Source organism: Acinonyx jubatus, chromosome D3, assembly GCF_027475565.1.
Source record: "Acinonyx jubatus isolate Ajub_Pintada_27869175 chromosome D3, VMU_Ajub_asm_v1.0, whole genome shotgun sequence".
NCBI lineage: Eukaryota > Metazoa > Chordata > Mammalia > Carnivora > Felidae > Acinonyx > Acinonyx jubatus.
This window is the reverse complement of record NC_069392.1, coordinates 66,772,695-66,800,570: the sequence shown is the minus strand read 5'-3', so window position 1 is coordinate 66,800,570 and position 27,876 is coordinate 66,772,695. Positions and strand designations below refer to the sequence as shown.

At 51.1% G+C, this 27,876-nt stretch overlaps 1 protein-coding gene and 1 long non-coding RNA gene across 12 annotated transcripts in view; one reads left to right on the top strand and one right to left on the bottom strand.

The window, feature by feature from the left end:
- Positions 1–27,876, bottom strand: part of CTIF (cap binding complex dependent translation initiation factor) — a 292,743-nt gene that overhangs the window by 171,272 nt on the left and 93,595 nt on the right. For all 11 annotated transcript variants that reach the window (XM_027068933.2, XM_053205574.1, XM_027068927.2 and 8 more), the window contains 3 exons: positions 11,942–12,015; positions 10,610–10,714; positions 5,334–5,409 (listed from right to left, as the gene is read on the bottom strand). In XM_027068933.2, the coding sequence (XP_026924734.1) occupies positions 5,334–5,409; positions 10,610–10,714; positions 11,942–12,015 (255 nt within the window). The remainder of the gene's footprint in view (positions 1–5,333; positions 5,410–10,609; positions 10,715–11,941; positions 12,016–27,876) is intronic.
- On the top strand, positions 230–10,970 carry LOC128312324 (uncharacterized). The gene is made up of 3 exons (XR_008291447.1): positions 230–1,145; positions 8,158–8,262; positions 9,564–10,970. It is a non-coding gene; the product is annotated as an uncharacterized LOC128312324 (long non-coding RNA).

The following is a 27,876-nucleotide window of genomic DNA, read 5'->3' as shown; positions in this document are numbered from 1 at the left end:
CCTAATGTAGGTTTCCTTCTACTACTCAAACTGACTTTTGTCAAAAACAATGTATGTAGCCCACTCATCTCTGCTCAGGCCCAAGCCTCTGTGGGAGGTCTGGGGGTCCTCAGGCTATGGGTGGGCTTTCTCTCCCCTTCAGTGGTCTCCCACTGGGTGCACAGCGTCTCTTGGTGTATTTGGAAATATTTTTGGTGATCACCATGGTTGGTCACCCCTCCCCAGTGACGAGCATTCAGCGTCTGGGGCTAGGAACACTGAGTATCCTACATTGCGTTGGACAGTTTCATCCAGTTAAGATTTGTCCCACCCCAAATGCCAATAGCTGGGTTAGCTGACCCTCAGAACCCAAAGATGGACAACTCAACCAGCCGGCTCTGTTTGTGAGGGGCTTTGAAGAACACTAGGAAAACTCAGAGAAGTCATCCCAATGTGCACTCCGAGGGCCTCAGATTCTACCACCAGAGCTCTGTTTGGGGATCAGGAAGCCTGTCAGCCTTGTCCTAATGGTACCCGTATGAAATACAAACACCCAAGAAGAGGTCAAGTCATGAGCATTGTCAGCCATAACTAGGATTTCAACTCTTATTGATAATTCTGATAAGAGTGCAGAGTGTGCTGTGATGCTCTAAAAAAAATACAGATTCCTGGGTATGATTCAGTAGACATGGTCACCAGCCGCAATGATCCCTGGCCCCTGATAGTCACACCTTTGTGTGGTCCCTTCTGCACCGGTGTGTGCAACCGACATATAGCATGTGGCAGAGGGATAGCACGTCACTTCCGAGATTACGTTATAAAAGATCGGGACTTCTGTGTTGGATGCTCGCCCTTCTCACCTGTTCTCGTTCTCTCTCTCTCTCTCTCTCTCTCAGATCACTTGCTTTGGAGGAAGCCAGCTGTCAGGGTGTGAGGACACTCAAGCAGTTTATGAAGAGGTCCACGTGGCAAGGAACTGAAGCCTTTTGCCAACAACCAAGGTGGAAGTGAAGGAGCCGTGTGAGGGGGCCAGGATGGAAGGAGGCCCTCCAGCCGCAGTCAAGCCTTCAGATGGCTGCAACCCTGGCCATCAGCCAGGAGAGTCCAGGAGAGACCCTGAGCCAGAACCCCAGCCAAGCTCCTCCCAGGTCCCTGGCCCTCTGAAAGTATGTTGTGGTAATCAGTGTGTGTGTGTGTGTGTGTGTATGTATGTGTGTGTGTGTGTTTTAATTCTTTAGTGTTTATTTTTTGAAAGAGAGACAGAGTGCGAGCGGGTGAGGGGCAGAGAGAGCGGAAGGCAAGGAATCCGAAGCAGGCTCCAGGCTCTGAGCACAGAGTCCGACGCGGGATTCGAACCCATGAACCATGAGAGCATGACCTGAGCCGACGTTGGACGCTTAACCAACGGAGCCAGCCGGGCGCCCCTCCGTGTGTGTTTTTTAAGCTGCTAGATGTTGAGCTATTTACTATGCAGCAGTAGATAATTCATGCAGTGGGTCTAGGTAGGGCCAGAAGGCTGTGGATGTAAAAGCTTCCTAGGTGAATCTGATGTGCGGTCAAGGTTCAATAGCCGTGGGTGTAGAGACTTACGCTGCTGACGGTTTTCTGGGCACAAAGCTGACTCAAAGTGGCACGTGTGCACGCGAGAATCAGAGAGCTACTGCTGTGTGGCTCCACACTGAAAACGGAGACAGGCAAGGGGTGAAGGCTTTCACCACCAGCAGCCCCTAAGAGCTGAAGTGTCACACGTAGCCCTCGAGAACTAGGAGCGCCTGCTGATGTACTGCTCCTGGAAGAGAGAAAGCCTAGAACGTGAAACCCGAGGGGAGCCCTGGCCTGAGGATTTTCACAATTTGTCAGGGAGTAGAACCGTTTCCTCAAGAGAAACCATTCCCAGTAGACTGGGTGAGAGATGCCGGCAGAGCAGTTCTGGGCGAGTCTAAGTAGTGGCCCCTGAGCCTGCTCCTCCGGTCTCCCCACCACCACTCCCCATGCTTAGCAGCGCTTCCGGGGCAGAGGTCCACAGCTTGATCCTCCTGACTTCTAGTGCAATCTTTCTGCACCACCACAACCCAGGATGCCACTTAGGAAAGGTACACAGGGTGGGGATGCGGTAAGGGGATCCGCCCCCTCTCCCTGGGAGGGAGCACCTACTATGCACCAGGTATTTTTCCCAAAGCTTCACATGAACTCAGGTACTCAATCTTCTGCAACAACCCCATGAGATGGATCCTGTCATTATCTTCATTTGGCACAGGGGGAAACCGAGGCAGAGTGAGGGTAAGTAACTAGCTCGATTCCTTGGTTAGTCCATGGCAGGGCCAGGATTCTCTAAGGTCCGTGTCTGGGGTCCAGACACTAACCCTTAACCCCTGAGCTCTGCTGCCTCCCCTGCCAGCCACGGGCCCAGCCCTCCTTGCCCTCTGAGCAGGAACGAAAGGCCCTCTGCTTTGCTCTGCTCCCCAGGGAGCGAGGGGACAGGCATCAAATAGGAAAAAAATGGTCAGACCTGTTACCTTTCCAGCCAGGATGCCACAGGCTGCTGGCTCAAAGGCCATCGAGGGCTCAGCACCTCACCTAGGGCAGGGGGAACCGGGATCCTCCCCTGGATCTGTGTCTCTCAAATATAGTCTCCCTCTCAATAATGAATGCCGTAAACATTTAGGAATGGAGCAGTAATAGTAATTACCGAGTACTTTACCCTTTTATCTTTTGCACCAAAGCTAGCTTTACATTAGCAGTGGTAATTTTTTTTTTTTTAACTTTTTAACGTTTATTGATTTTTGAGAGAGAAACAGAGCATGATCGGGGGAGGGGCAGAGAGAGGGACACCGAATCCGAAGCAGGCTCCAGGCTCCGGGCTGTCAGCACAGAGTCCGACGTGGGGCTCGAACACACAAACCGCGAGATCGTGACCTGAGCTGAGGTCAGGTGCTTAACCCACTGAGTCACCCAGGCGCCCCTACAGCTATTTGACCTACACACCGTGGCTGAGGATATTGATTCTTTTGTCTCTCAAATGTACAGGACAGTTGTGAGGACAGTACAAAGAATTTCCCTCCGCTCCTCATTCAGATTCCCAGACTTACTACTCACCACGTTTGCCCTTCATCACAGCTATGCATCTACATACTCATTATTTTTTTTCTTTTTCAAAACATTCGAGGACAGGCTGCAGACATGAAGCTCCATATCCCTCAAGTACTCTAGTGTGTATTTCCCCAACACAAGGGCACTTGCCTATATAACCATCATACAGCCCTTCAAGTCAGGACACTGATGCCCAGGTAACACTACCGCCCCACCCACAGACCCCATTCACATTCCCTAACCATCCAACAAAGTCTTCTGGTCCAGGATCTCAGCGAAGAACACATATTGCATGTAGTCTGTCTGTTTAGTCCCCTCCAACCTGGAAGATTCCACAGTCTTTTCCTGTCTTTCCTATCCAAGTTTTAGGGAATGCTCCCTACATTTGTTTCCTTACGACCAGACTCAGGCTGTGCTTTCTCGGCAGGAAAACCCCAGAAAGGGTGTCGGGTTTTCTCCATGCGGCACATCAGACAGCACATGGTGCCTACCCAACCTGTCACTAATGATGTTGACCTCACCATAGGGTCAAATTAGGCTCTTCCAGGTTTCTCCACCATTAAGCCACCACATTTCCCTTTGTAATGAGGTGAACCCTATGCATGTCCCAGCCTGGTGCCTGAAAGAGGGTTTCCAGTCTTAACACATAGAGAGCCTAGTGGTCTCAATGAGTTAAGGGGATAGAGTTTAAAATTCAGGGAGTCTGAGACAACGAGAATTTGCAAGGCAGGACACCAGAGAAGAGAAATCCAGAAATCCGCAGACCCTTGAGTCTTTGGCTGAGCACTGATTTGTGCATGTGTACGAGGAAACTTCCAGAGCCAGTAGAAAACCTTCTGCAAGGAATAGATGGAACCATCCCCTGAGATCATACAAGGCTAGAAATAGTTCCCAGCAGATGAGGTAGAAACACCTCCTAATACACAAGGTTCTCAGTAGCAATCTCAGAAGGGTATTGACTCAGTAGTGGATCAAAATGTGTCCCAGACTAAAGGCTCCCCACCTAACAAAGGCTTTAAAAGCAAGCTGTGAAAAGATCAAACTGTTCTGAAGTAACTTAACTGTGTTCCAGAACAATGCCCAAAATATTTAAATGGATACTAACAAAACTCAGGCACCCAACAATGTAAAATTCCTAATACCTGGTATCTGACATAAAATCACCAGGCATGCAAAGAGAAATATGACCTATATCTAGAGAAAAAAATCAATTAATAGAAGTAGACACTGAAATGACATGAGTGACCGAATTAGCAGAGAAAGACCTTAAAAAAGTCATTCTAAATCGATTCTATATGCTCAAGGAGATAGGGGAAAGCAGGAACATGAAGAAGAGAGAGGAAAAAAAGATCCAAACTGAACTTCTAGACATGAACAAGACAACATCCGAAATGAAAAATACACTGGATGTGATTGACAGTAGGGTTGGACTTTGCAAGAAAAGACTAGTGAACTTGAAGACACAGCAATAGAAAGTATCCAAAATGAAACACACAGAGAAGACTTAAAAAAAAAAAAAAATACGCAGAGTTTGGTGAGCCGTGAGAGCAGATGAAATGGCATGAGGTTCAGTAGAGAAAAGGACAGGGTGACGTGGTGAGTGTGGTGGCAGGTCCCTGACCAGGCAGGCTCTGTCACCTAGGAGGGCGACTCTCACTCTGCTGTGGCAGGCCCCACCCCCATACTCGGATGCAGCTAGATTCCCACTGTTTCTGCCCAAAGACCAGCACCAGAAGCATCTCAAGACCCAGATTTGCTGTCTCTCTGCTGAGTGAATCCTACTGTCCCGGAGCCAGGCTCGATCCAGGGAAAGGAGCCCAGTCGATGACAAAATCAGCAAGCACAGCAGACACCTGGAGGCTGGCAGGACATCTCCACTTTTCAAAAGCCTAAAAATAGCCCCAACCACATTGGCAATCCCAGCAGCCCTGCCCGTCCCAGGAACACACCGCGGGAGGCCACACCGGCAGAGATTTCAGGTCAAGGGACAAAAAACTTGGACAAGTGCGCCGAGTTGCCACAGCGTGGCCCCATTTCACCTCTGGGGGATGTCAGGCCCGCCACCAGTGCAGAGAGCGTGCCACCACACACACATCACGATGGGACGCCCTGGGCCTCGTCAGGCACCCACCCCTGCCTCCCTCCCACCGCAGTACATCCAGTTATACCCTGCTGGAGGAAGGGGCTAAGCGGGTGCCCAGGCTGTGCCCAGGCTGAAGATTGGGACCTGGCTGGAAGGTTGGAGACTCTCCTCCTGCACCTACCTGCCAGGCTGGGAGGACCTTCTCAATGTCATTCAGGTTGATCCCGTCCCCGTCTTCTAGCTTCCCTTTTCCACACCTGGGCCAGAAAAGACAGAAAGGCATTGAAGAGTCGGCACGTTCACGCATCCTACCCCAGCCTGCCAAGCAGGAAGGGCAGGGATGGCCAGGAGACACCCGGCCCTGCCACCTCCAGGCCTGTAGGATCAGCCTGCCCCACCCAGAGCAAACAGCTCTGGAGAAACATGCTTTCCTTCCCCAGGCCTGGCAACACGGGCCCTGCCTGCAGAACAAAGGACTTCGTGCAGGCAGGCATTCTGGGAGCAGTCCAGAGGCAGGGGGCACTAAGGTGACATCCGACCCCCCAGGGAGGTGACAGAGGTACCAGATTTCCCCTCGACCCTTCCAGGCAAAGACGCTAATAAGCTCCTTGTTGATGAATACCCCAAAACCCGTCACAGCTCCAGCAAAACCTCATCATCTCGCCCCATTACACCAAAGGGGCGATGAGTGAACAGAAAGACCAAGCAACTTTCTTGAGGTCACACGGGCCCGCAACAGGGACTTCTCCCTCCTTGGCCTGACTCTGGGCCAGTCCAGCAAGCCCACTCAGATACCGATGCTTTGGCTTTACGCCCTCTGTGGGCAGACATACCATCAGGCCAGAGACGCTGACCCCAACTCGCCATCGAGCACCCATGTCTTCTGCATACTTAAGGTGCAGACTCTGGAATCAGACTGCCAGGCTGGAACCCCAGTTACGTCCCTTACTAACTGGGTGACCCTACGCAAGTCACTTAACCTCTCCGGACCTTGGTTTTCCCACTTGTCAAATGGAGATCATTAGTAGTGTATACCATCATGGGGTGGTAGGAAGATGAAATTAATGTAGCTGATATACACACACGCACACACAGGCACACCCAAGTATATATCCATATTTACATACCATGTTTGATGGTAATATGGGTAATAATGGCATGCAAGTATAGTAAGGTAAGTAATAAGGTAAATATATTAGTTCCACGAGGACTACTTCTGCCAGTACTAGTCCTGTTTACAACTATGTTACTAGCATTACTGTTACTCTTTTGTTAGTATTTTACGGCCACCACTGTTAATTGCTGCCCCAGGGAAGGATTAAGAGCCTAGACTCTGGAGCTGGCCCGGGCTCACGCAAGTTGCTCATTTCTTTGTGCCTCCTAGTTTCCCCACCTGTCTAGGTGAAGATAACACTCCTACCTCCCTAGGTTGTGGTGAGTTTTCAATAACACGAGGCCAGCGCTTGGAACAGTGCCCAGGATGGATTAGTGATCACTGCTCTCATTGGTGTGACTACGGACCCAGACACGGTGAGGGCTGCCCAGTGTGACGGCCCCAGCATTTTCCAGCTGCAGCATTAAGGCGACTCTCAAAATTTAGAGGTTTTATTTGTTCAATATTTGCCAAGCATCTCTTGTGTTTTGGGCCCTGTCAACCTCCCTGGGAGTCATGGAAAATAAATCTGCTGTGGTTGCTGTCCTCCAGAACGCAACAGCTCTTTGGAAACACGTCCTAAGCTCAACTGACAAGGCGGTGACCACCAGTAGGGGGCAGCATGAGATAAATGTTATGAAAGACTTAGGGACAGAGGAGGTGGGGTGGCCACATAACCCACCAAGGCTGGAGTGGAAGAGGGCAGGAGGATGCCATCTATACCCCCTTTTGACAAGAGCTTCTGCGTGGGCTCTGGCTTGGGCTTTACCCCAGTGTAAACAAGGCATAGACTGAACCCAGAGGAGTGCTGCCCAGAACATCCAGAAGCATCCAGAATGATCTGGGGCAGGAGGAAGGTGGGCCATGAGCTGGCTAAGCAGAGAATCCTGGAGAATGTCCTGGGCAGAGGGTAGCGGGGCAATGGCCTGGAGCTAAGCCCATGTATGTTGCCAGCTGGGATGTCAGCATTCCTGCCACTGGAGTGGGGTGGGGGTGGGGGTGTAAAGGGGATGGGTAACGGGGGAATATGGAGCTAGAAGGCCAGGAGGTGGAGCTGGGGAGGAAGGGGTAGAAGGAAGGTGGGAAGGACACGTGGGGAAAGAGAGTTCTTACCCCCTCTGCCCCTACCCTCCACCCCCACCCCAGCCTCTTGATGTGCTGGGCTGCAGACAAAGAGGCAGAGCAACCTCTGGAAACATCCAACCACTTTTCAACTACAGGTTGGCCCGTGAAGGCACCAATGGCCTGCGTCTGTATTTCATACGCACCTTGGCAACAGGAGAGGGGAAAGCTGGGGACTGTGGGCCGAATGGAACAGCTGACGCCCTCTCCCCCAGGTCCTGTGTGCTATCCCCCCACTTCCGGACTCCCAGCTGCCCTGAGCTCCAAGCATGCGTTAGACGCCAGCCTAGCACAGCACAGGCGCAGCGTTTTATCCTCACCTCAGCAGCTCCTGGGGGCAGCAGGGGGCTGTGTGCAGGGAGGGCTGCTGTCCCCCAAGACCTGTCCTCTGGGGTTCAGAGCTCCCTGGGAGGACTGCAGGTACAGAGGGCAAAAGGTTGCTACAGACCAGCTGAGTCACTGCTTCCTACAGGGTTTCCAAGGCAACAGCTTTCTCTGATTTCTGTCCCTCCATGGAAACATGGGCTGCGGGAAGCCTTGGCAACCGAGAGGTACCCTGCTTCCGAGGGATGCTGCAGTGACTGGGCACGTGGAGTGCATCCCCAGCATGGCTGGACTCTGAGGGTGCCACAGTTCCTGCCTTAACCACAAGGAGGCCACCGGGCGCTGAACCCAGGATCCCCTAGGAACCTGGGGAGGCCAGGGTTCACCTATGCTCTCATTCCAACAGGGTCCCTCCATGCTGAAGGCCATCTCCCCTCACCACCCAAGGAAAAGTGACCTCGGGAATTCTGGCAGATCCCACACAGGCAGGACGATGGAAAAAGGAGCCGTGGTGAGAGGCTGGGGTCCCCTGGGAGAGTATGAAGCACGTGGTGGGTCTCTCCCCAGAAAAATATACACAAACGCATGATTTTGCATGGAAGTTTAAGGGGGTTAAACTGATTCACGGATACTCTGGTGTGATGACTGGGGCCTTGGATGGCGTCAGAAGGCCTTAAATCATGGCTCTTCCTGGGCATGTCTGAAACGCGTTTCTCCCAACTGTACAATAGAGACAAGGGCCTCTCCCTCCCCAGGCTTTTTGTTCATGACTCTGCGCAGGTGGGAGCAGGGTGCTCAGAGAGGGGGTGCCCACTAGGGTGGGGTGGGGAGCAGGTGAGACGCAGTTATGTTTAATACAGCCAACAATATCAGTCATGTTTAGATGTGAAGTGACGGGAGGTGAGAGGGGACAGGGAGGGACTGGAAGGAAAAGTAAAAGCCGTCAGTCTAAGAAAGAAAAGGAGAACAACAAGTGTTGACAAAAATGTAGAAAAGCCCCGTATACTGCTGGTGGGAATCTAAGACATTCAGCCTCTGTGCGAAATAGTTTCGCGAAATAGTTCCACCAAAACTTAAGACATGGAATTACCATGTGTGATATTGTGACTCATACAAGCTATATTTGGTCTTTGTCCCCAGCCCTAGTATAGAACTCCTCAAACCCTTGGAATTTCCTAAGTGAGGACAGAAGACAAAGTTGCGTTTTGTTACGTTAATGAGGCGACTGTTGAAACACCACCTCGGGAATCTAAGGGAGGGAGCGGGTTCAATCGTGTGATTGGAGGGGTAGAACTTTCAGTCCCAACTCTCAACTCCAGGGAGGGGAGAGGGGCTAGAGATTCAATCATTGGCCAATGGCCAATGATTTGCTCAATCATGCCTGTGTAATGAAGCCACCAAAAAAAAAAAAAAAAATGAAAACCAAAACCAAAACCAAAGGAGGGGCTTTGGAGAGCTTCCGGGTTGGTGAGCACAGGAGATTCTGGAAGAGTGCACTCTGGAGAGGGCATGGCAGTTGGCACCTTTCCCCATCCCTTGTCTGATGCATCTCTACCATCTGGCTATTCCTGAGTTCTATCCTTTGATATAAACTAATAATCTAGCGGGTACCATGTCTTCCCGACTTCTGTGGCCTCCCTAGCAAATTAATAGAGCCCAGGGAGGGGGGGGGTGTAGCTGGAACCCCCAATCTACAGTCTGACATCTGAAGCACAGGTGACAGACTGGACTTTGGAGTGGCGTCTGCAATGGGGAGAGGGGTCGATCTGTAGGACTGAGCCCTCAACCTGGGGGGTCTGATGCTGTTTCTAGGTCAATGGTGTCAGCATGGAGTTGAATTGTGGGACACTCCACTGGCATCAGAAAACTGCTTGGTGGCGATGGAAAAAACCCCACACACATCAGAACTGGTGTCAGAATCGGACCATGTGACTCAGCAATTCCGTTTCCCAGGCACCTACCCGGAAGAGTTGAAAATAGGGACTCAACAAATACTTGCACACGAATGTTCATAGCAGAATAATTGACAAGAGCCAAAGCGTGGAAAGAACTCAAACGCCCATCAGCAGATGAATGGATGGACAACGAGTGACAGACCCACATGATGAAATACACGCCACAGTGTGGACGAACCTCAAAATTTTATGCTGAGTGAAAGACGCTAGGCCCAAAAGGCCACATATGATCCCACGCATCTAAATAACCAGAAGAGAGAAATTCACAGAAACAGAAAGCAGATCGGTGGGTGCCAGGAATAAGAAGGAAATGGAGAGTCACCGCTTAGCGGACATCGATTTTATTCTGGGGGGGTTGAAAATGTTTTGGAACTACGTAGAGGGGATAGTTACACACTATTATGAAAATATGAAATGACACGCAATTGAACGCTTTAAAATGGTTAATGTGGGGGGCGCCTGGTTGGTTCAGTGGGTTGAGCATCCGGCTGTTGGTTTTGGCTCAGGTCAGGGTCTTGTGGTTTGTGACACTGAGCCCCGCCCGTGCTGGGCTCCATAGCACGGAGCCTGCAGGCTTCTCTCTCTCCCTCTCTCTCAGCCCCTGCCTGCCCTGCTCGAACTCACATGTGTACGCGCTCTCGCTCCAAAATAAACTTGAGAAGATGAGACAACCCGGTATAAAATCAAACACTACACCAGGGGTTCTCAAAGTGGGGCCCCTGGACCAGCAGCACCAACGTCCCCTGGGAACTTGTTGTGGGTGGAGAGCCTCTCCAGACACCAGCCACCTGTGTGTTCCCAGTGCAGCAGAGATGCCTGCCCGCCCAGGGAAGGGCCCCTCTCTGCCCCGGGACAGCTGTAACCCTACCCACCCCTGTATAAAAGCCCCTGGTCACCCCTTACCCTTCCCGGTCGATGTGTGGCAGGGTCGGCTTGGGCGTGTGTCTCAGCTTCCGGTGGAACTGCGTGAAGTCCAGCTTTTCGGGCTGCAGGTCCCAGGTGGCACCACTAGAGGGCGAGAAAAGGTGAGAAAGGTGAGGCAAGGGGGAGACCAGCCCAGTTACCTATGGCACCAGACAGCTGGGCACAAGCCTGGCAGGGAGCGTCTTCACAAAGAGGTGGGCAGGCTGGGGAGGACACCCACCAGCCCAGGGCAGGGTCGACAGAGACCCCTCCCTCAGAATGGAGCTGGCGGTGTCAGCTCTGTGTTCAGATAGTGGGGCGGGAGGCTCCCCATTCCTCAACCCTGCTGTACAGCAATGCATGTCAGTCTGATGCCTGCTCTACGGAGGCCCCCCTAAAACACCTCAGAGCTTCCTTCCGGAAGGCTGGAAATAAAGGAGGCCAAACATCTGTCACGACGGCAGCTCAAAATGGTGGCAAGGCAGCTCTGAGGTACATAAGGCAAGTCAGTGGGGTGGGAGGTTGAGCCCCACAAAGTCCCAGGCCCAGGAGACAAAGGTGCTTCCATTCTGGGAAAGCCTGAGTCTGAGCCACGGATGTGCCTGGAACACGCCCAGCGTTGGCCAGCTCCAAGGCCAGGGGCGGAGGGGAGCTAAAGGGCCACTGCCCATCCAGAGCCCCAAGCCGTCACTCCCCAGGGGAGTGAACATATGGTAGGCACCCATTAGCAAACCTTTCAGGGGCACCATCTCCTCATACTGAGGAACCCTGGCCAATACCTGTTCTTCCGACCTGGCCCTTCAGGAACCTTCTAGAATCTGAGCTACTGACCACCTTTCCTTCCTCCAGACCTCTCTGCGGCCACCCCCCGGCCTCGAAACCCTACGACCTCAGGTGAGGGGAAGTATCTGCAGCCACAGCCGTCTGTCCCCGGCTCTCACATGGGTGGCCTGGTGTCCACCATGTGCCATTCTCCTTTGCTCTTCCAACCACTAGTCAGTCCATCCCTTTGCCTTCTCTCCCTCTCCCCTGTGGTTAGACTGTTAGTGTCTGTCTTCTCTTTCTCCTCAACCCTCTCTCTGCCTCGTCTTCTTCCTCTTGGATGGTCTCCTCTCATTTTCCTTCCTTTGATCTCTTTCTCTCTCTCTCTGACCTCCTTCCTCAGCTGCCTCATCCTTGCTACATCACCCCCTCTTTGTTTCTCTCCACTTTTTGATCAAAGAACATTCAACATTTACTCAACTTCCAAAGACCCCATGGGGCTTCTATAAGGACAAGACCTGGGGTCCCAGCCAGAGGCATATGCCACAGACAAGAGGAAGAAAGGCTTACCTGAAGGAATCAAAGGTGTTGGCAGCCCAGATGTCCGTGCCCAGCATGTCCAGAGAGTTGTCTTTGCTGCCATTCTGGAAGAGACGGGATGAAAAAAGGGGACATTGTTGGCTTGGTCAGGACACTGAGAACACGTGGCCAAAGTCCTAATCCCAGAGAAGGCTGCAGAGGCCTTCTCTTCCCTCGGTTGGTCATTCTGGGCAGCTTGTAGGCTGGAGAGAGCCACTGGAGTGAGCATCTTGGCCGGTGCACCCAGTAAGTCACGAGGACCACTGCCCCCCGGCCCCCCGCCTAGGTACAGGCCCTCACTTTGCTGTCAGACACACCCAGGTACAGGCGCTCACCGTTGCGTATGTCAGACATAGAGCTTTACTATCAGGTACAGAAATAGCCTGGGTTTCTGCTGTCCCTAGCCCATGGCTCCCCAGCCCACTGCTAGCTGGATGGCAGTGGCTGCTTCCCGGGCAGAGGCTCTGGAAAGCCAGACACACTGGCAGGTCCGTGTTGGAAGGCTGACTTCCTCTGGAGTTAAGCCCCACTTCTCGAAATCAGGCGGCCCTGAGAAGCCCCCACTGACCAAGGCTATACCAGTGATTAAATTCTCTAACTCTCTAATTCTCTAAATTCTCTAAACCCCGTTCCAGTCTTTGTCCTCCAATGCCCCCTACACGATCCATCCCATAGACATACAGAAAGCACTTTATTTCACCCAGCTTCTACCGTTTGGCTTCTCTGCCCCTTGGCTGACAATCTCCCCGAGTTCTCTGACAACCTGCCTTACTCCTAATGCCCTCCATCCCTCGTTACCCCGAGTCTGCTTTCATCATCACACTCTTTAAAATCAAGATTTTCACCTCCAGGACCACTGGACATGTGCGTGCCTTATGACCCAGGACGTCACTCACAGGTATAAACACAACCAAAACGTGCACAGACGTTCACCAGCAGTACGAAGCACACAGAAGTACAGAGCAGCACTACTCACAATAGATCCACACTGGAAGCCACCTAAATGCTTCCCAGCAGTTGACTAGACATGCAAATTATGGCATGGTCGCGTACTGGAATATCGCACAGCAGGGAGAATAAACAAATTAAAACCTACAACAGCATTAATAAGCCCCCAAAATGTAAAGAAGAACAAAAGAACCCAGATACAAAAAAAGTACCAACTCCATGGTTCAATTGATATGAAGTTCAACGACAGGCCAACGAACTAATCTGTGGAGACAGAATTCAGGAAGCAGGGGTCCCAAGAGGGTCCTGGGCGGGGGGTGCTGGTAATGTTCTGTTTCTTGATCTGGGTGCTTGTGTGTTCAGCTTGTGAAAACCCACTGAACTGTATGCATGTAATATGTATACTTTTTGTCCATGTGTGTTAGGACCTCCTGGTTACATTCCTGATGGTATCCCCAGTCTTTGTTTTTAGGACTGATCTGTCCCCAGACCTACCACTTCTCAGGTCCACTAGATCCTACACTGGATGACCTTCGTTTGAGACCTTTCCACGGGCCTAGGCCTAGGCAGACACTGAAGACACAGAAGTGGAGGAGTCGCAGACCCTGCCTGCAAAGAGGGGTAGGTGTGCAATGACACACATGTAATAAATAATTACAAGACAGTGCGATATGTGCATTGATTCAAGGAGCCATAACGGGACCAGAGCGCAGGCAACTTTGCTGGTGACTCCTCCTGAGCAGGGGACGCAAGGACTCATGGAAGTGAGGCAAGCAGAGAGAAAAGCAGGGAAGGGGTCATTCTGGCAAAGGGGACAGCATGAGGGAAAGGCAGGACCCAACAGGGCGTTATGGGGAACTTCAGGGCCTCTGGCTTTGCACAGGGGGCACAGCAGCCCAGAGAGTGTCTAGGATCACCCACACACTCCTGGCCAGGGCCTACTAGGGGCCCCACAAGTGCTCCTCAGTGCTTGTTGGGGTTGAATTGTGCCCCCCCCCCTCCAATTCGCATGTTGAAGTCCTAATGCCCAGTACCTCAGAATGTGACTTTATTTGGGAATAGGGTGGTTGCCAGACAAAGAGGGGGTGTGGGGAAAAGAGAGAGCAGTAAATGGGGGTGCTGAGGGGACACAGGGGAGGATGCATGACCTCAGACCTCATCAATAAAAGGAGGACTGGCCCTGCCTGTGGCACCACCAACCAGAAGCCCCAGGTTCTAAGTGATAAAACTTTCTGCTCCCACCATGCCCTGAGAGGCCCCACAATCCTCTCTTGTGAGTCAACCGGGTCATACGTAACCTCTCCATATGGTGCCACACGGTGGCTCTGTGCACCTCGGTGCTTCCTACCCACACCTGTCCAGTCCTGCATTCCCACAATCCCTTTCATTATTGACAGTGACCTATCAACCCCATCTTGCTCCTCTCCTGCTCACGTGACCACATGGGAGGCTCACGTGACCGCCCAAACTGCAGTAACCTTGCTCTGCCCTAAACTAACCATCCATGCAGGTGGAGTGAGGCAGCTCTCATTCCATCTGCATATAGTGACCTTTCTCCTGCACTAGATCAGGGATAGCCACCTCTCTGGGTCCCCCAGAGCTCTTCGCCCGGTGCCTAAGAAACGTCTACGGGATTGACGTTTGCTTCAATCAACTTTCACTATCTTCCTCTTGCCATTTGTGACCTCAGTGAAGTCTGGGCTTGAGATTCTTTGTATTAAAATAAAGAGCGCTCAGAGTGTGACAAGATTGGTTCCTTCTGACCAGCAAGGCACGGACGGACACTGCCACCACGCCCTCTCCCTCCAGTGGCAGACATCCCTAATCAAATATGGCGTGATTTACAGTCCTCAAATCAGGTGACCCCTAATGTTCCAGGACCACCCCTCCCTCCCTCCCTCCCCGAGTTGCCTCATCACCCTCCCAATCCCAACTCCTGGTGTCTGGCTGGCTTCCAATTCAGCAGCCCTGGAGGAGGTGAGGGCACCGGGCAAGGTTGAAGACCGCCCCCGCCCCCCCGGGGCCGCTGAGCTGGGGGAGCCCAGGCCAAGATGCCTATCTGTGCTGAATCAGAACAGGAAGGTAACCCCATGAACACGTAAGAGGGCAAGTCTGGAGAAGTTCACAATGAGAGTCTCGGTCACAGGGGACGACCTACTTATCTCCGATCTATGTGACACAGTAGCTGTGGCATATTACACGACTCTGGATGTTTCCTCAGAGCTCGTTGCAACAGAATGTGATGGGCATATAATCACGGCATGCAACCGGTTCTCAACAGGGGCTGGGGAAATTGCCTGGCAGTTGGAGGCAAAATCAATCTCCATCAAATCTTGGCCCACAGAGGGAAGACCCCGCCTGCTGAGGCTTCCTTTGCTTCCCTGTCAATGCCTAGGTGGTGGCCCAGGCAGTGCCCGGAGGGGTCAGACTGAAGGCAACGGCAAAGCTGGACCACCAGGAACCAAGAGCTTCATGCTCCCGTCCCCTGCGCCCCAGCCCTGGGCTGGCAGCCTTCAAGCTGACCATGAGGTCACCTTGCCACGGGGCTTCAGATCCTGCCAAAGCCTTTAGGGTGTCTGGATATTCCCGTTTCTTGAGTTCTGGGCACCAGTCCTCAAACCTTGCAACTCCCAGCACACGTGTGTGCATACGGGCCACCTGTTCCACAAACTCTCCTATTATTACAGAGAAGTCACAGAGGGGCAGGGGTTTGCAGACAGACAGACCCACAGACAGGCAGACTGCAGTCTGACTTCTGGAACCTCCCACCTGGAGCCAGACCCACCCCACCGTCCAAACCACCCCCACCCCTTACTCACACTGAGCTGCATGAGAGGCAAGGACAAAGAGAGGACAGAGCAGAGGGTGACCAGTGCTTGGCTTGTCCCCAGGTACGCCCTGCCCTCCCAAGCCCCAGGCTGCAGCCGACTACTGCAGGGACCTTGGCTTCCCTGGCACACTAGTAACGCACAGTGTTAGTGTGAAGGGCTCTGAGGTCACGCCAAGCTACCCAAGATAGGGGCTTATATTCCTCTTTGCACCACTGTACCCTTCCTAGACTCACAGAAAACAAATGTCCTCCCCAACCCCAGTCTTTGTTTCTGATAGGCTCCAGCTCAAGACCCCTCCTCTCCGCGGCCGAGCATTTCCTCGGCTGACGCTAGTGCCCCAGGAACCCACAGCACGTCCAGCGCTTCCCGACTCTTCGACTGCTGTGCTTCCCAGTGGTGTTCTAGAAACACTAATCCACTGGCTCTTAAATGTCAATGTGCATCAGAATCACGCGGGAAGAGGAGCATTGCCAGGTTAAATTTAGTGCAGCTGGGGTGGTCCATGGAACACACTTCTAGAAACTGGATGTTCAAAGGGTTGTGGGGAAGAAAAGTTCAAAAAGGCTCCCTTGTCAAATGTTTGGGACGCACTGAGTTAAAAGATTGCTGTTGTTGTTGTTGTTTTTAATGTTTACTTATTTTGAGAGAGAGAGAGAGAGAGAGAGAGAGAGAGAGAGAGAGAGAGGGAGAGGGGCAGAGAGAGGGGGAGAGAGAGAATCCCAAGCAGGCTCTGTGCTGTCAGCACAGAGCCCGACATGGGGTTCAAGCCCACAACCGTGAGATCATGACCTGAGCCGAAATCAAGAGTGGGATGCTTAACGGACTGAGCCACCCAGGTGCCCCAAAAGACTGTGAAATGAATTACTTTACTGCCAAACTTCCTGGTGCCTTTATTGGTCTTAGATGGATGTTGACTCTGCAAGTATTTCCCAAACTCCTTTGGCCAGAAAGCCACCCCATCCTTCCTCTTTATTCCACAGAGGACTAGGGTTCCACAGAACCTACTTTGGGAAATGGTCTTCTAACACTCTTCCTCAATTATGCTGCATCCCCTCACTGAGGAACCCTGGTTTCACTTTTTGTTGTATCCCTCTACTCACTCACTTCTCACCATAGCCCTGGGACCCAGCATCTTTCATTAAATATTTTTCAGCAAGGATTCAGGTATCTAGGCACTGAGAGCCCACCACAGAACTGCACTGGCTTCTTCAAGAGCATCCTCTGCTGTGCAATTCCTGTGTCTAGAGCTCTTCTCTGAGCCCCCTCCCCTCCCCAGCCCTGAGGTCACCCGGGCCCTGCCCCCCAGGTTGCTGCAAGGCCAAGGTTCTGAGAAGCCTAATCAGAAGCAACCACCCTTTTCAGTGGATCGTTTTTAGCACTTAAACGCTGCCGAATCCTTCACAACAGGCCCTTTTCCTGGCAATTAGGGGGCCTCATGCCAGTGTGAACCGTGCTGTTCTCAGAACAGATCACAAAGGGATAATGAGCGCTTTAAACCATGTGGAAGAAGAAATGGAAACAGCCCGCCTATGGGCGGGGAGACTGGAGCCGCCTGAGAGCCTGGCCTGTGCACAGCTACCCCCAGCTCAGGGGAGTCCGGACTCCGGCAATGACAACAGCCAACTTTTGCTGACGTAGCACTCACTGAACGGCGGGCACCCTCTGAGCACTTCACTTTGGTCACAACCCTAGGAAGCCCCACTTCACTGATGAGAAAACGGAGGTTCGGAGAACTTGCCTGTGTTCAGAGAGCTTGTGCCCAGGATGGGAATGTATACAACAGTGTGGCCCAGAGTTGATGCTCTTACCTGTTGCACCGTGTGGTTATATTATTCAGATAAACTGTGGCCTCACTGCAGACTGCTATAATGCAGTCAGGTATCCATCCCGTCCAGACATTTGGGTTCTCTGAGTCCACCTCTGCCTACGTTTGGGAAGACAGTGCTGGTGGAGGGAGCAAATCGCCTGCAGTGAAGGTAAGAGGGAGTCTGGGGGTGGGAGATGGAATGTATAAAGAAGCGGGGTGGGGGGGGGGCTCTGGACCTGAGTGAATGAAACGAGGTAGGAGTGGATCACTGTACAGTAGAGAAACATGCTAAGTCAGAAGCAGTGAGAAAATAAACCCTCCTCTGTGCTGCTGGGTTCTCTTTACTAGTACACAACTGTGGAGTGATTTACATGCCTGTGTGTGGGTAGGTATGTGTCGACAACTCCAGGCTACAAGGGTTTAGAAACTAAGGGGAACTTGACTGTCTAGGACAGCGCACAGGAGGAGGACCGCTTCCATTATCGGGAGGGTCACAGGTGAAGTTCCATCTAGAGGAAGCTGGGGCATGTCAGTCTGGACTTCCCCCAGCTTGTCTGCTGTTAGTCAGCTGTGCCAGGGGACACGGAGGCAGGGGTGGCCAGCCTTTGGTCCTAGCTTCCCACACCTGAAAGCCCAGTATGGGAGCAGCTGCACAGGGCCTAGTGCTGGACACCAGGCAGAAAAGGGCAGTACAGCCCCTGCTCCCCAGATGGCTCACGGTCCCAGGACATCTCCCTTCCTGGTGCAGAATGTTCTTCCACAGATTCTGTCCATCATGAGGGCCAAGAGCAAGGCTGACCCTAACATGGATTGTCTCACTTCATGGACACAAGTTCCTGGCATAGCTGATGGGGAGGGCCATCCCTTTAGACATAGACAAAATTTCTCTCCTTCCTCTCCAAGGACCCCACCGCAACTCCCCTGCCTCACCCTGATCTATCACCCACAGAAGTGGACTAGTCCTGAGGTGATCATCCCTGCCCTCACAGGTCTTACCATTCAACCAAGAGTCACAGAAACAAAAAGAACACTGGAAGATGGCACGTAGTCAAGCACCATGTGACAAGATGTATGCCACCCCTGTTGCTGGCTTTGGACGAGACAGCAGAGGGGCTCTGAGACTCTGGGAAAACTTACTGAGAGTACCAACATGGTTTGGACTAAGAGTGGGTAAAACAGGACTCCAGGCCTGCAAGCTGCTTACTGGAGGGCTCAGGAGAGTCACTCAGCATCTTGCACCAATGCTGCTTTCTCTGTCCCATAAGCATTTGGACTGGACCAGTGATTCCCCAGTCGGGGTAGGGAGAGCAGGCAGAACATACGAGACACTGAGACCAAAGGCCCCAAAAGTATCTCCTGGGCCCAAACAGGGGCTTCCAACAGGTTGGGTCTGAAACTCCTCTTAGGCTCACATTAAACCAAAATTTGAGATACAGTCCTGTCCTAGTAACAGTGCATGTGTGTGAGTGTGTGTGCATGTATGTGCATGTGTGTTCAGCACCAAGGACAGCACCTCACATGCTGGTGGGAAAGAGCATGATGGCCCACCCCCCCACCCCCCAATATTTTAATGCCCTTACAACAGAAGGGTCTTTGAGGCAGGAGAAAGGCAGAGCAGAAGCCAGAAGAGAGGGCTTCCTGGGTATCACCAGAGCAGAGTTCAGGAGCCAGAAAAGGCATTCCTTTCATTATGAAACTTTCCTGTCTGCCCATTCTATCCCTTCCCTCTCTAACCTCAACTGTTTTTGTTTTTAATTTTTTAATGTTTATTTATTTTTGAGAGAGATAGAGACACAGCATGAGCAGGGGAGAGGCAGAGAGAGAGAGAGGGAGACAAGAATCTGAAGCAGGCTCTAGGCTCTGAGCTGTCAGCACAGAGCCCAACTCGGGGCTTGAACCCACAAACTGTGAGGTCATGACCTGAGCTGAAGCCAGACACTTAACCAACTGAGCCTCCCAGGCACTCTGTACCCTGACTGTCTTTGAATTAAGAACCAAAGGGAGAGGTAGGAAATAACGACCGAAGCCTGTGACCAAGTATACTTCTCCTAATCTTACCCTTTCTGCAAACTCTCTTGGCTGAGTTTGTGCTTGCAGATTTAAATGTCCATGTTATTTGAACCTGGACTGGTCAACACCACAGGCTACTTCTGGCTGCCTTCCTATTCGGCATCTGCTGAAATAATGCAGGCCCATTTAAGCATCCCCAGTCGTCCACCCTGCATGTCCTTATGCAGAGAAAGGATCCCATCTTCCAAGACTCCTCACTAGGAGGCCTCTTGAAGCTCCCCAGTCCCCAGAGATTCTCCCTTCCTGCCAGGCTCAGACTCAGACCCACGGAAGTCCAGAGAAGAAAGGAACTGAGAGATGATCAGGTCCAGGGGTGACCTGGGGGTTCTGCAGAGGTGCTCCCAGAGCATTGAGGCAGATGGAGTAGGAGACAGCAAGTGGGTTCCTCCTTCCCTTGCCTCCCCAAGCAGTTTTGCCCCTTTTGTTTTCCATACGGGATTTCCCTGAAAGCTTCGGTAAGACAAAAGGTTCTGTTCTTTAAAAAAATTAACTTTTATTTTAGATAATTGTAGATTCACATATAGCTGTAAGAAATAACACAGAGATGCCCTGCACCCTTTACTCTGTTTCCCCCATGTGGAAACTTGTAAAAGTATAGTTCAATATTGGCGCCTGGGTGGCTCAGTCGGTTGAGCGTCCGACTTCAGCTCGGGTCATGATCTCGCACTCCATGAGTTCAAGCCCCGCGTCAGGCTCTGCGCTGACAGCTTGGAGCCTGGAGCCTGCTTCAGATTCTGTGTCTCCCTCTATCTCTGCCCCTCCCCTGCTCATGCTCTGTCTCTCTCTGTCTCAAAGATAAATAAAAACATTAAAAAAATTTTTTAAAAAGTATAGTTCAATATTAAGACCAGGATATTGACATTGATATGGTCAAGATGCAGAACATTTCCATCAGCACAAGGTTCCCACCTGCTGTCCTTCTGCACCACACCCATTTTCTCCTGCCCCTCCCTTCTCTACTCCCTGTAACTTCTAACCTGTTCCCCATTTCTATCATCGTGTCATTTCAAGAATGTTATATACATGGAATCATAGAACATGTAACTTTGGAGGATTGGCTTTTTTCACTCGGCATAATTCCTGGGAGATTCACCCAGGTTGCTGCATGTGCCAGTAGCGGATTCCTTTTTACTGCTGAGTGTCACAGCTTGTTTTAACTGTTTACCTGTTGAAGGACATCTGGGTGGTTTCCAGTTTGGGGCTATTATGAATAAAGCTGCTATAAACATTTGAATACAGGTTTTTGTGTGAACATAAGTTTTCCTTTCTCTGGGATAAACACCCGGAGTAAAATGACTGGATCAGATGGTACTCGCAGGTGTAGTTTTTTAAGAAACTGCCAAATTGTTTTCCAGAATGGCTGTACCACTTTGCACTCCTACTGGCTATGTGTGAATGATCCGATGTCTCTGTATCTTCACCAGCATTCGGTGTTGTCACTACATTTATTTTAATTAGCTATTTTGATAGGTGTGAAATCTCTCATTGTGGCTTTAATTTGCATTTTCCTTACAAAAAGATGTGGAACATCTCTTTATGTGCTTCTTTGCCGCCTGTACATCCTCTCTCTTCAGGGAAAAATGTCTCTGTGTCTTTTGTCTATTTGCTAAGTGTATGGTTTTAAGTGTTGAGTGTGGGGAGTTCTTTATATATTCTGAGTACTAGTCCTTTGTCAGATACATGTTTTGCAAAATTTTCTGTCATTTGTCTCTTCGTCCTCTAAACAGGGTTTTTCCTGTTTAATTTTGATAAAGTCCAATTTCTCATCTCAGTGGTGACATCTACTGATCGTCTTTTCCCATTTAGTTTGAAATATTTCTGGTTCTTAGGATGACAAATGATTTTTTTGTTGCAATGGGGACACTTTCATGTTGTGTTATGAAACTCTGAATCATATTTAAATCTTCTGTTTTTGACTGACTTTTTGTGATGCTACATTGGCAGGGAAAAGGGAGGGTACAGCCTCACAACTGCCATTGCAGGTAGAAGTCCAGGGTAGCTAGCACTTGTTGTTATGGCTCCGTGGAGATGGGAATTTCAGGACTCCACAGTTCCCAGGGACCTTGCATGAAGGTGGCCTCATTACCACTGGGCAACAGTGGAAGTCCCAATTCTCTACTGAACTTACTCTGACACAACCCAGTAGGGAGGAGAGGGGCGCCTCAATACTGCTGAGTTGGGGTGAAGTCCAGTTCCCAGATGGCCTCCAATAATACCTTGGGGGTTGCAAGGACCCTTTGTATAAGCTGGCAGGGATAAAAGTTCCAGCTGCCTGCCTGGCCTTCTCTGACAACATCCCAGTTGGGGCGTGGGGGGAGGGCTCATTACAACCCAGTGAGGGTGGCAGTCTAGACTCCCACTGGGTCTTTGCTGGTGTGGGCAAGAGTGGGGCTGCACTGTGTTCTATGCTATCTGGCTGGAGTAGAGCAGCAATTGTCTAAAACTTTTCTTTTTTTAAGTTTATTTATTTATTTTTGAGTAAGAGACAATGTGAGTGGGGGGAGGGGCAGAGAGAATCCCAAGCAGGCTCTGCACTGTCAGCACAAAGCCCAACGGGGGCCTCAAACTCACAAAACTGTGAGATCATGACCAGAGCTGAAACCAAGTGTTGGACACTCAACCAACTGAGCCACCCGGGCACCCCTAAAACTTTTCTATCTTAATAGAAAATATCTTTGCCTGGACCTTTGCTTAGAGACAACAGACTTTCATTGGTACCGTAAAAAAAGATCTGTGTCCACTGCCATTTCCTGGTTACTTCCTTCTTCAGCCCCAAGTCTGGGATGTTAGAGGCAAAAAGGAAACTCAGGAAAGTTACCACGATGTCCTTGCTCAGGTCCCCCAAACCCTAACTGGTCTGCCTTCTTATCTCTACCTTTCAGAATTTTCTTACGTTTGCTTCATACAGAATGTCCGGGATCTTAGTTGTACTCAGCAGGAGGAATATAGAAAAGAATATATACTCCATCTTCCCCAAAGCAGAAATCTATGTCTGTATTTTTAACAATATATTTTGATGGTCTTAAGTCTAGATCATCTCGTTTTTCAGAGGGAATCAGGCTATTGCAAGATGATGTGTCTCACCCATGACCCAATGGTAAGTCAGAGGTACGGAAGCTAGGACTCACGTCTCCTGGCTCCCGGGCCAGTGCCGTTACCATGACAGCATGGCTCCTCCTCCCTCCTGCCTGTGTATCTGTGCATGTGGCCTCCTCTGCCAGCTGCCAGCTCCCTTGTAGATACCAGCCCACTCCTCCCTGTATTCACACACTGCTCTGGACTGTTGCTTTCGCACTAGAGAAAGTCTTGTTTCTTTAAGCAGACTCCAGGTTCTCTGAGGACAGACACTAGGCCACATGGCTCCTAATGTTTACAGCAGGGGCTCCAAGGATGGCTGCTGACTGTTCTCCCTACAAGTCAACCATCGACACTGTTTTAAGTGTTATATCCTAGTTCCTCCAGATAAGCTGGAGCCAGAAGGCTCCTCGAGGACAGGGACAGGTGATATCTTCTAGAAAACAGAGGCTCATGCTGGGAGCACCACAGTTTGCAGAATCAGATCACACCAGCAGGATCGTGTACAGTTCGGGGAGGCTCATTAGGAAGAATCATAGTTATAGTGCTCCTAGGAGAGTAACCCAGGACAGGACGGGACCTAAGAACCATCGCGTCATGTCCCAGACATCTCAGCACTGCGGGGTAAGTGCCTGCTTTCTCTCTAACCTCTATGTACGTAGAGACTGAGCCCATCACTTCATCACCCTGCTTCCTGCCTCCCAGCCTCCCAGCAAGCTGCCAGGCACACAGGCAGCCCTCAGAGATGATGTGTAGACTGGATCAACGCATGAAAGACCTGATAAATAAACAGAGGGATGAAGCAACTAAACCATGACAAAGGAAACAGCTGCAGGAACTAATGTATTTAGCTTAAAAAGCAGACTGGCCATGCTGGACTGCTGCGGGAGAAACGAAACAGCCATGGGCAAAGGGAGTAAAACTGAGACCATCAGCTGGGGTTATGAGAGGTGGTTTGGAGCTGAACCAAAGAAAGACACTGTAGGGGCACCTGGCTGGCTCAGCTGGTTAAGCATCTGGCTTTGATTTTGGCCCAGATCATGATCTCACACTTCGTGAGATTGAGCCCTGAATTGGGCTCTGCGCTGACTGTGAGAAGCCTGCTTGGGATCCTCTCTCTCTCTGTCTCTCTCTCTGCCCCTCCCTCATTACCATATGCATGCTCTCTCTCTCTTTCTGTCTCAAAAAATAAACATTAAAAAAAAAAAAAAAAGAGGAAGACTGTACTCAATGGAGCTGCCTCACGACGTTCTGAGATGCCTTTTGAAGCAGCGAGCTCCCCATTTCAGGAAATGTCCAGCAGCTCAACAGCCACAGGAGGGGGTTCCTGCACTGCAAGGTGGGAGGGTAGATCAGAAGACCTCTGAGGTCCTTGTCATCCTGAGAGCACGTGATGTCTTTAGGGTTCCCAGGAGACCTGCTTAGCTCTGGATTTGATGTGGTTGGAAGAGGTCCGCCCCAGCTCCTGGTGAGCTTCTATTAGAGGTGGGGCGTGTGATAATCACTCGAGCCAGTCACCAAACAGCTCTGGTTCCCATCATTCTGGTTCATAGTGGGATGATACTTTTTACGGTGCTTATGGTTGGGTAGGGCCACGTGACCAGTTCTGGGCAACAAGCGAGGAGGGGAAGTGATGTGTATTATATCTAGGTCGGAGTGTTGACTCGGCAGTGCAAGACCCTCCGGTGGTCCTTTTCCCTCTGTCATGGTGACTGGTGAAAATGGCAGCTGGTCCATCAAGCTGGGTCCTGAATGGGTTGTTTAAAGTTACTGCGACTCAAAGTTGTTTGTTACGGCAGCATTACTTAGGCTATCCTGACTGATGTGAAGGGACAGACTTTACCTGTATGGAATGGAGAGAAAATGGAAGATATAGAAGGTACACAAGCAGGGGAAGGGGTGGAGAGCTGTTCCAGCATCTCAGCTGAGCACACAGACACCTCCACATCCACCGTCCTCCTTCCCACCACTCCTGTAACACCCAACACAAACTGCCCACTCAAGGTGTACTCTCTGCTGCTGCCCTAATGTCCCAACGTTACACCTAACTCCAAGCCTTGTGAACACCCTTTCTTCTCTCTCCCCCCTCTTTTCTCTGGTCAAACTCCCTAACCATTCCTGAAGGCACAGATCAGGTCTCATGTCCTGCAAAGCATCTCTCTACTTACAGAGACCAGAAGGACCACTCTTGGGAATGACTGCAGAACCTGTGGTCAGGACGTGTCTTTGAGGGACTTCACTGGGTGCCTTCAGCCAGCCCTTTCCATGTGAACTGGCCTCTACTGTATAGACAGGCAGTGAGCCCAAAGGCTCCAGCTTATATGTGTCTGCCAAGATCCCAGCAGATACTCAAGAAATACTAACTAAATAGAGAGCAGTGCCATGAACACATTTCTCAAATATCCACAGAAGCTGAGTAAAAATCTAGGCACTTCTACTAAGATATCATTTGTGCTCATGAGTTTAGTTGGCACTGGACCAAATACTATAATTACTGGAGGGCAGCAAGATAACTGGCAGAAAACTCCTCCCCTTTCCCGTGGGTCAGAGGTAAGCTGTGTATTTGAGGCTCACCTCTGCCTACCACCGGCAATCTCTTGGATCAGAGTCAGTTGGCCCCTAGAAGAAACCTGGCCACAGGTTGGCACAGGTATTAGGGAGAATAAGGGGACGGTGGAGAAATCAGGAAAATCCACACTTGTTGCTGCTTTTAGCAGCTATTTGCATCCAATTGCTCATTTCTGGAGACCCAGGAACAATGAAAGAGATTTCCAGAGAGGTTCAGAGAAGTCTATCATTTTGCAGAAGAGGCACTGAAATGTGTGCTACACCTGGGTCCACATCCGGTTCTCGTGGCCCTTGGGACAAAGGCTCTTTGCACTCCTTCCTGAGGCTTCAACGTGCTACCGGGCATCATGATACCACAGGGAAAGTGCCCTTCTCTCGTCATTCCAGGGAATGTGGGATGCAGGCCAACAGCCAGGACTCAAAGACGTCACTTCTAACACACCCACACCCTTCCCAGGGCTCGGCATGAACCCGCCTGATAAGGAGGGGTGCCATGAGGATCCCAGTGAAGATTTCATCGCCTTGTTCTACAGCCAACACCACGGGCCAATAAATTCCTCAGTGAGGAAGTCCTTCTCAAGGACTAATCAGAGGCTCTGCTGCTGTTGTACACATTCATTTTCTTTCCTTGGCACTTCTGTGCAGGTAGACAAGAGCTGCTAGTTCCTGACCTCATACAAACTCTCATATGCCTTTGGCTTTCTTCCCTGAATGCTAAATCCCATGCTGGTACCTTGAGACATTTTCTAAATGCACCAGGTTGCACACTCTCACATCAGCTACTTTCCTGCAAATCATCTCCACCATGATTCCCCTACTACAGTGAAAAGCTGGAAACTATTGCAACTTCCTAACTCAGTGACTAGGTGTTGGATGAGGTCTCTTGGAAAGAGGCTGCCAGGATGCCGAATAATCCCCAATACAGCCAAATCCCAATTGCAGGCAGTTGAACAAGCCTCTTCAGGACTATCTGTAGCCCATTCTCCTCTGAGCCCCTCCCTCCCATTTCATGGGACCTAACCCACCCTAGGCTACCCCCATGTCGTGCCTCTGAAAGGGGTCAGAGAAGGCAATGGCTTTTCCTGTCTCCTCCTTGCATTAGTTGAAATAACAAAATATAATCTCAGTGCATGGCTAATCCCCAAATGGTGCCTACACCTGGGCTACACATTCAGGACACGGTTTGTGACCCGCCATCCAGAGCTTCCTGGGCAGAACACAGAATCTCAACATCCTCCTGCCGACCCCACTTTCCTGGGCCCGTGTGGCCAAGGTGGAACACCCACTCAGCCAGCCACCCCCATCTCCAAGTACCTTTAGTTTCCTCCTGAAATTCTCCCCCATGGGTGAGTGTGGGGTAGCAGAACCACCCCCACTATCCCAACGACCTTAGAAACAGCAAAATTGGTGTGGCCAGAGCAGTTGGCCCCACCAGGGACTGACTGCATGGACTGGGCCTGTGCCAACTCAGTGTAGTCTCAGGAGTCTTAATTGAGCTACTACTAGGTGTAAAGCCCTGGGCCAGGGGTGGTCAAGGATGTAGAGGCAGCCCTAGGACGCATCTCAAGGTTGACCAGCTGCCTGAGGGGATAGGCAGATGTAGGTGGAACAGCTTGATTATAACATGAATTTGAGTGAGGGTGTCTGTGTGGATGAGAGGGGGCAGTGAGAACAGTGGGGAGGCTCATGGGGCTGGTAGGGGTTCCTAAGAGCTGGGGGCCAGTGCTTCTGCACCTGGTGGACCAGGATGACGGGAGCTTTGAAGGATGTACCCATGCACCCATCAGAGCTGCACCCAGCAAATGCACCTTTAATGGCAGCTCCCTGGTTCCCCCTCCATCAGGGAGTTACTTTAGGACAGTGTAGCTAAGGGCTTTCCTTGTAACACAGTCACCTGGGATGACGTCCAGCTTTGATCCCTCCACCTGAGGGCATCAGAAGATGGCTACTTCATGAGGGGAAGTCCAAGGTTCCTGGGGTCCTGGGCAGGGCTCCCACTGGCAGGAGCACGGACAGAAGCCAGCATGGGCCACTGAGGACAAAGGCAATGCTCTAGAGCAGGCAGAGCAATGAGAAGGAAGGAGACTGTCCTGACACTGTTGAGCTGCCATGCCAATCCCAAATACCCACCCGGGCTGGTGGCGAGAGAGAGAGAAATTTCCACCTTGTTTACACCACGCTACTGTTTGTCCCCTAAATTAATTGAATCACTCATGTCAGTCAGGTCTTGCACCACTGAACCAAGAAGACATTATTTCAATCAGACTCGTGCCTCTCCATCTACTATGTATACAGCGCCGGAGTGCAAAATGTGGCCTTCCATCCAGAGGGTCTGGCTCAGTCCCACCTTCCCTGCTCACCCCACCTAGGTTCCTTAACTGTGACACCTGAGGTCGGGCCACCCTTTGGACACCTATGTCTCCTGCCCTGAGCATGTCTTGTCCTTTATACTATGTATCTTGTCCTTCTAACTGTATGGTAAGGCCCTTGAAGGCAGAGGCCATGCTTCAGGTGAACCCAGGGCTTAGCACCAAGCCTCTACAAACACCCCCTGGCTGATGAATCTGTAGGAAACCCCTCCACAAACACCCTTGAAGTCTTCCTTGGATCTAAGCAGCTTCACAAAG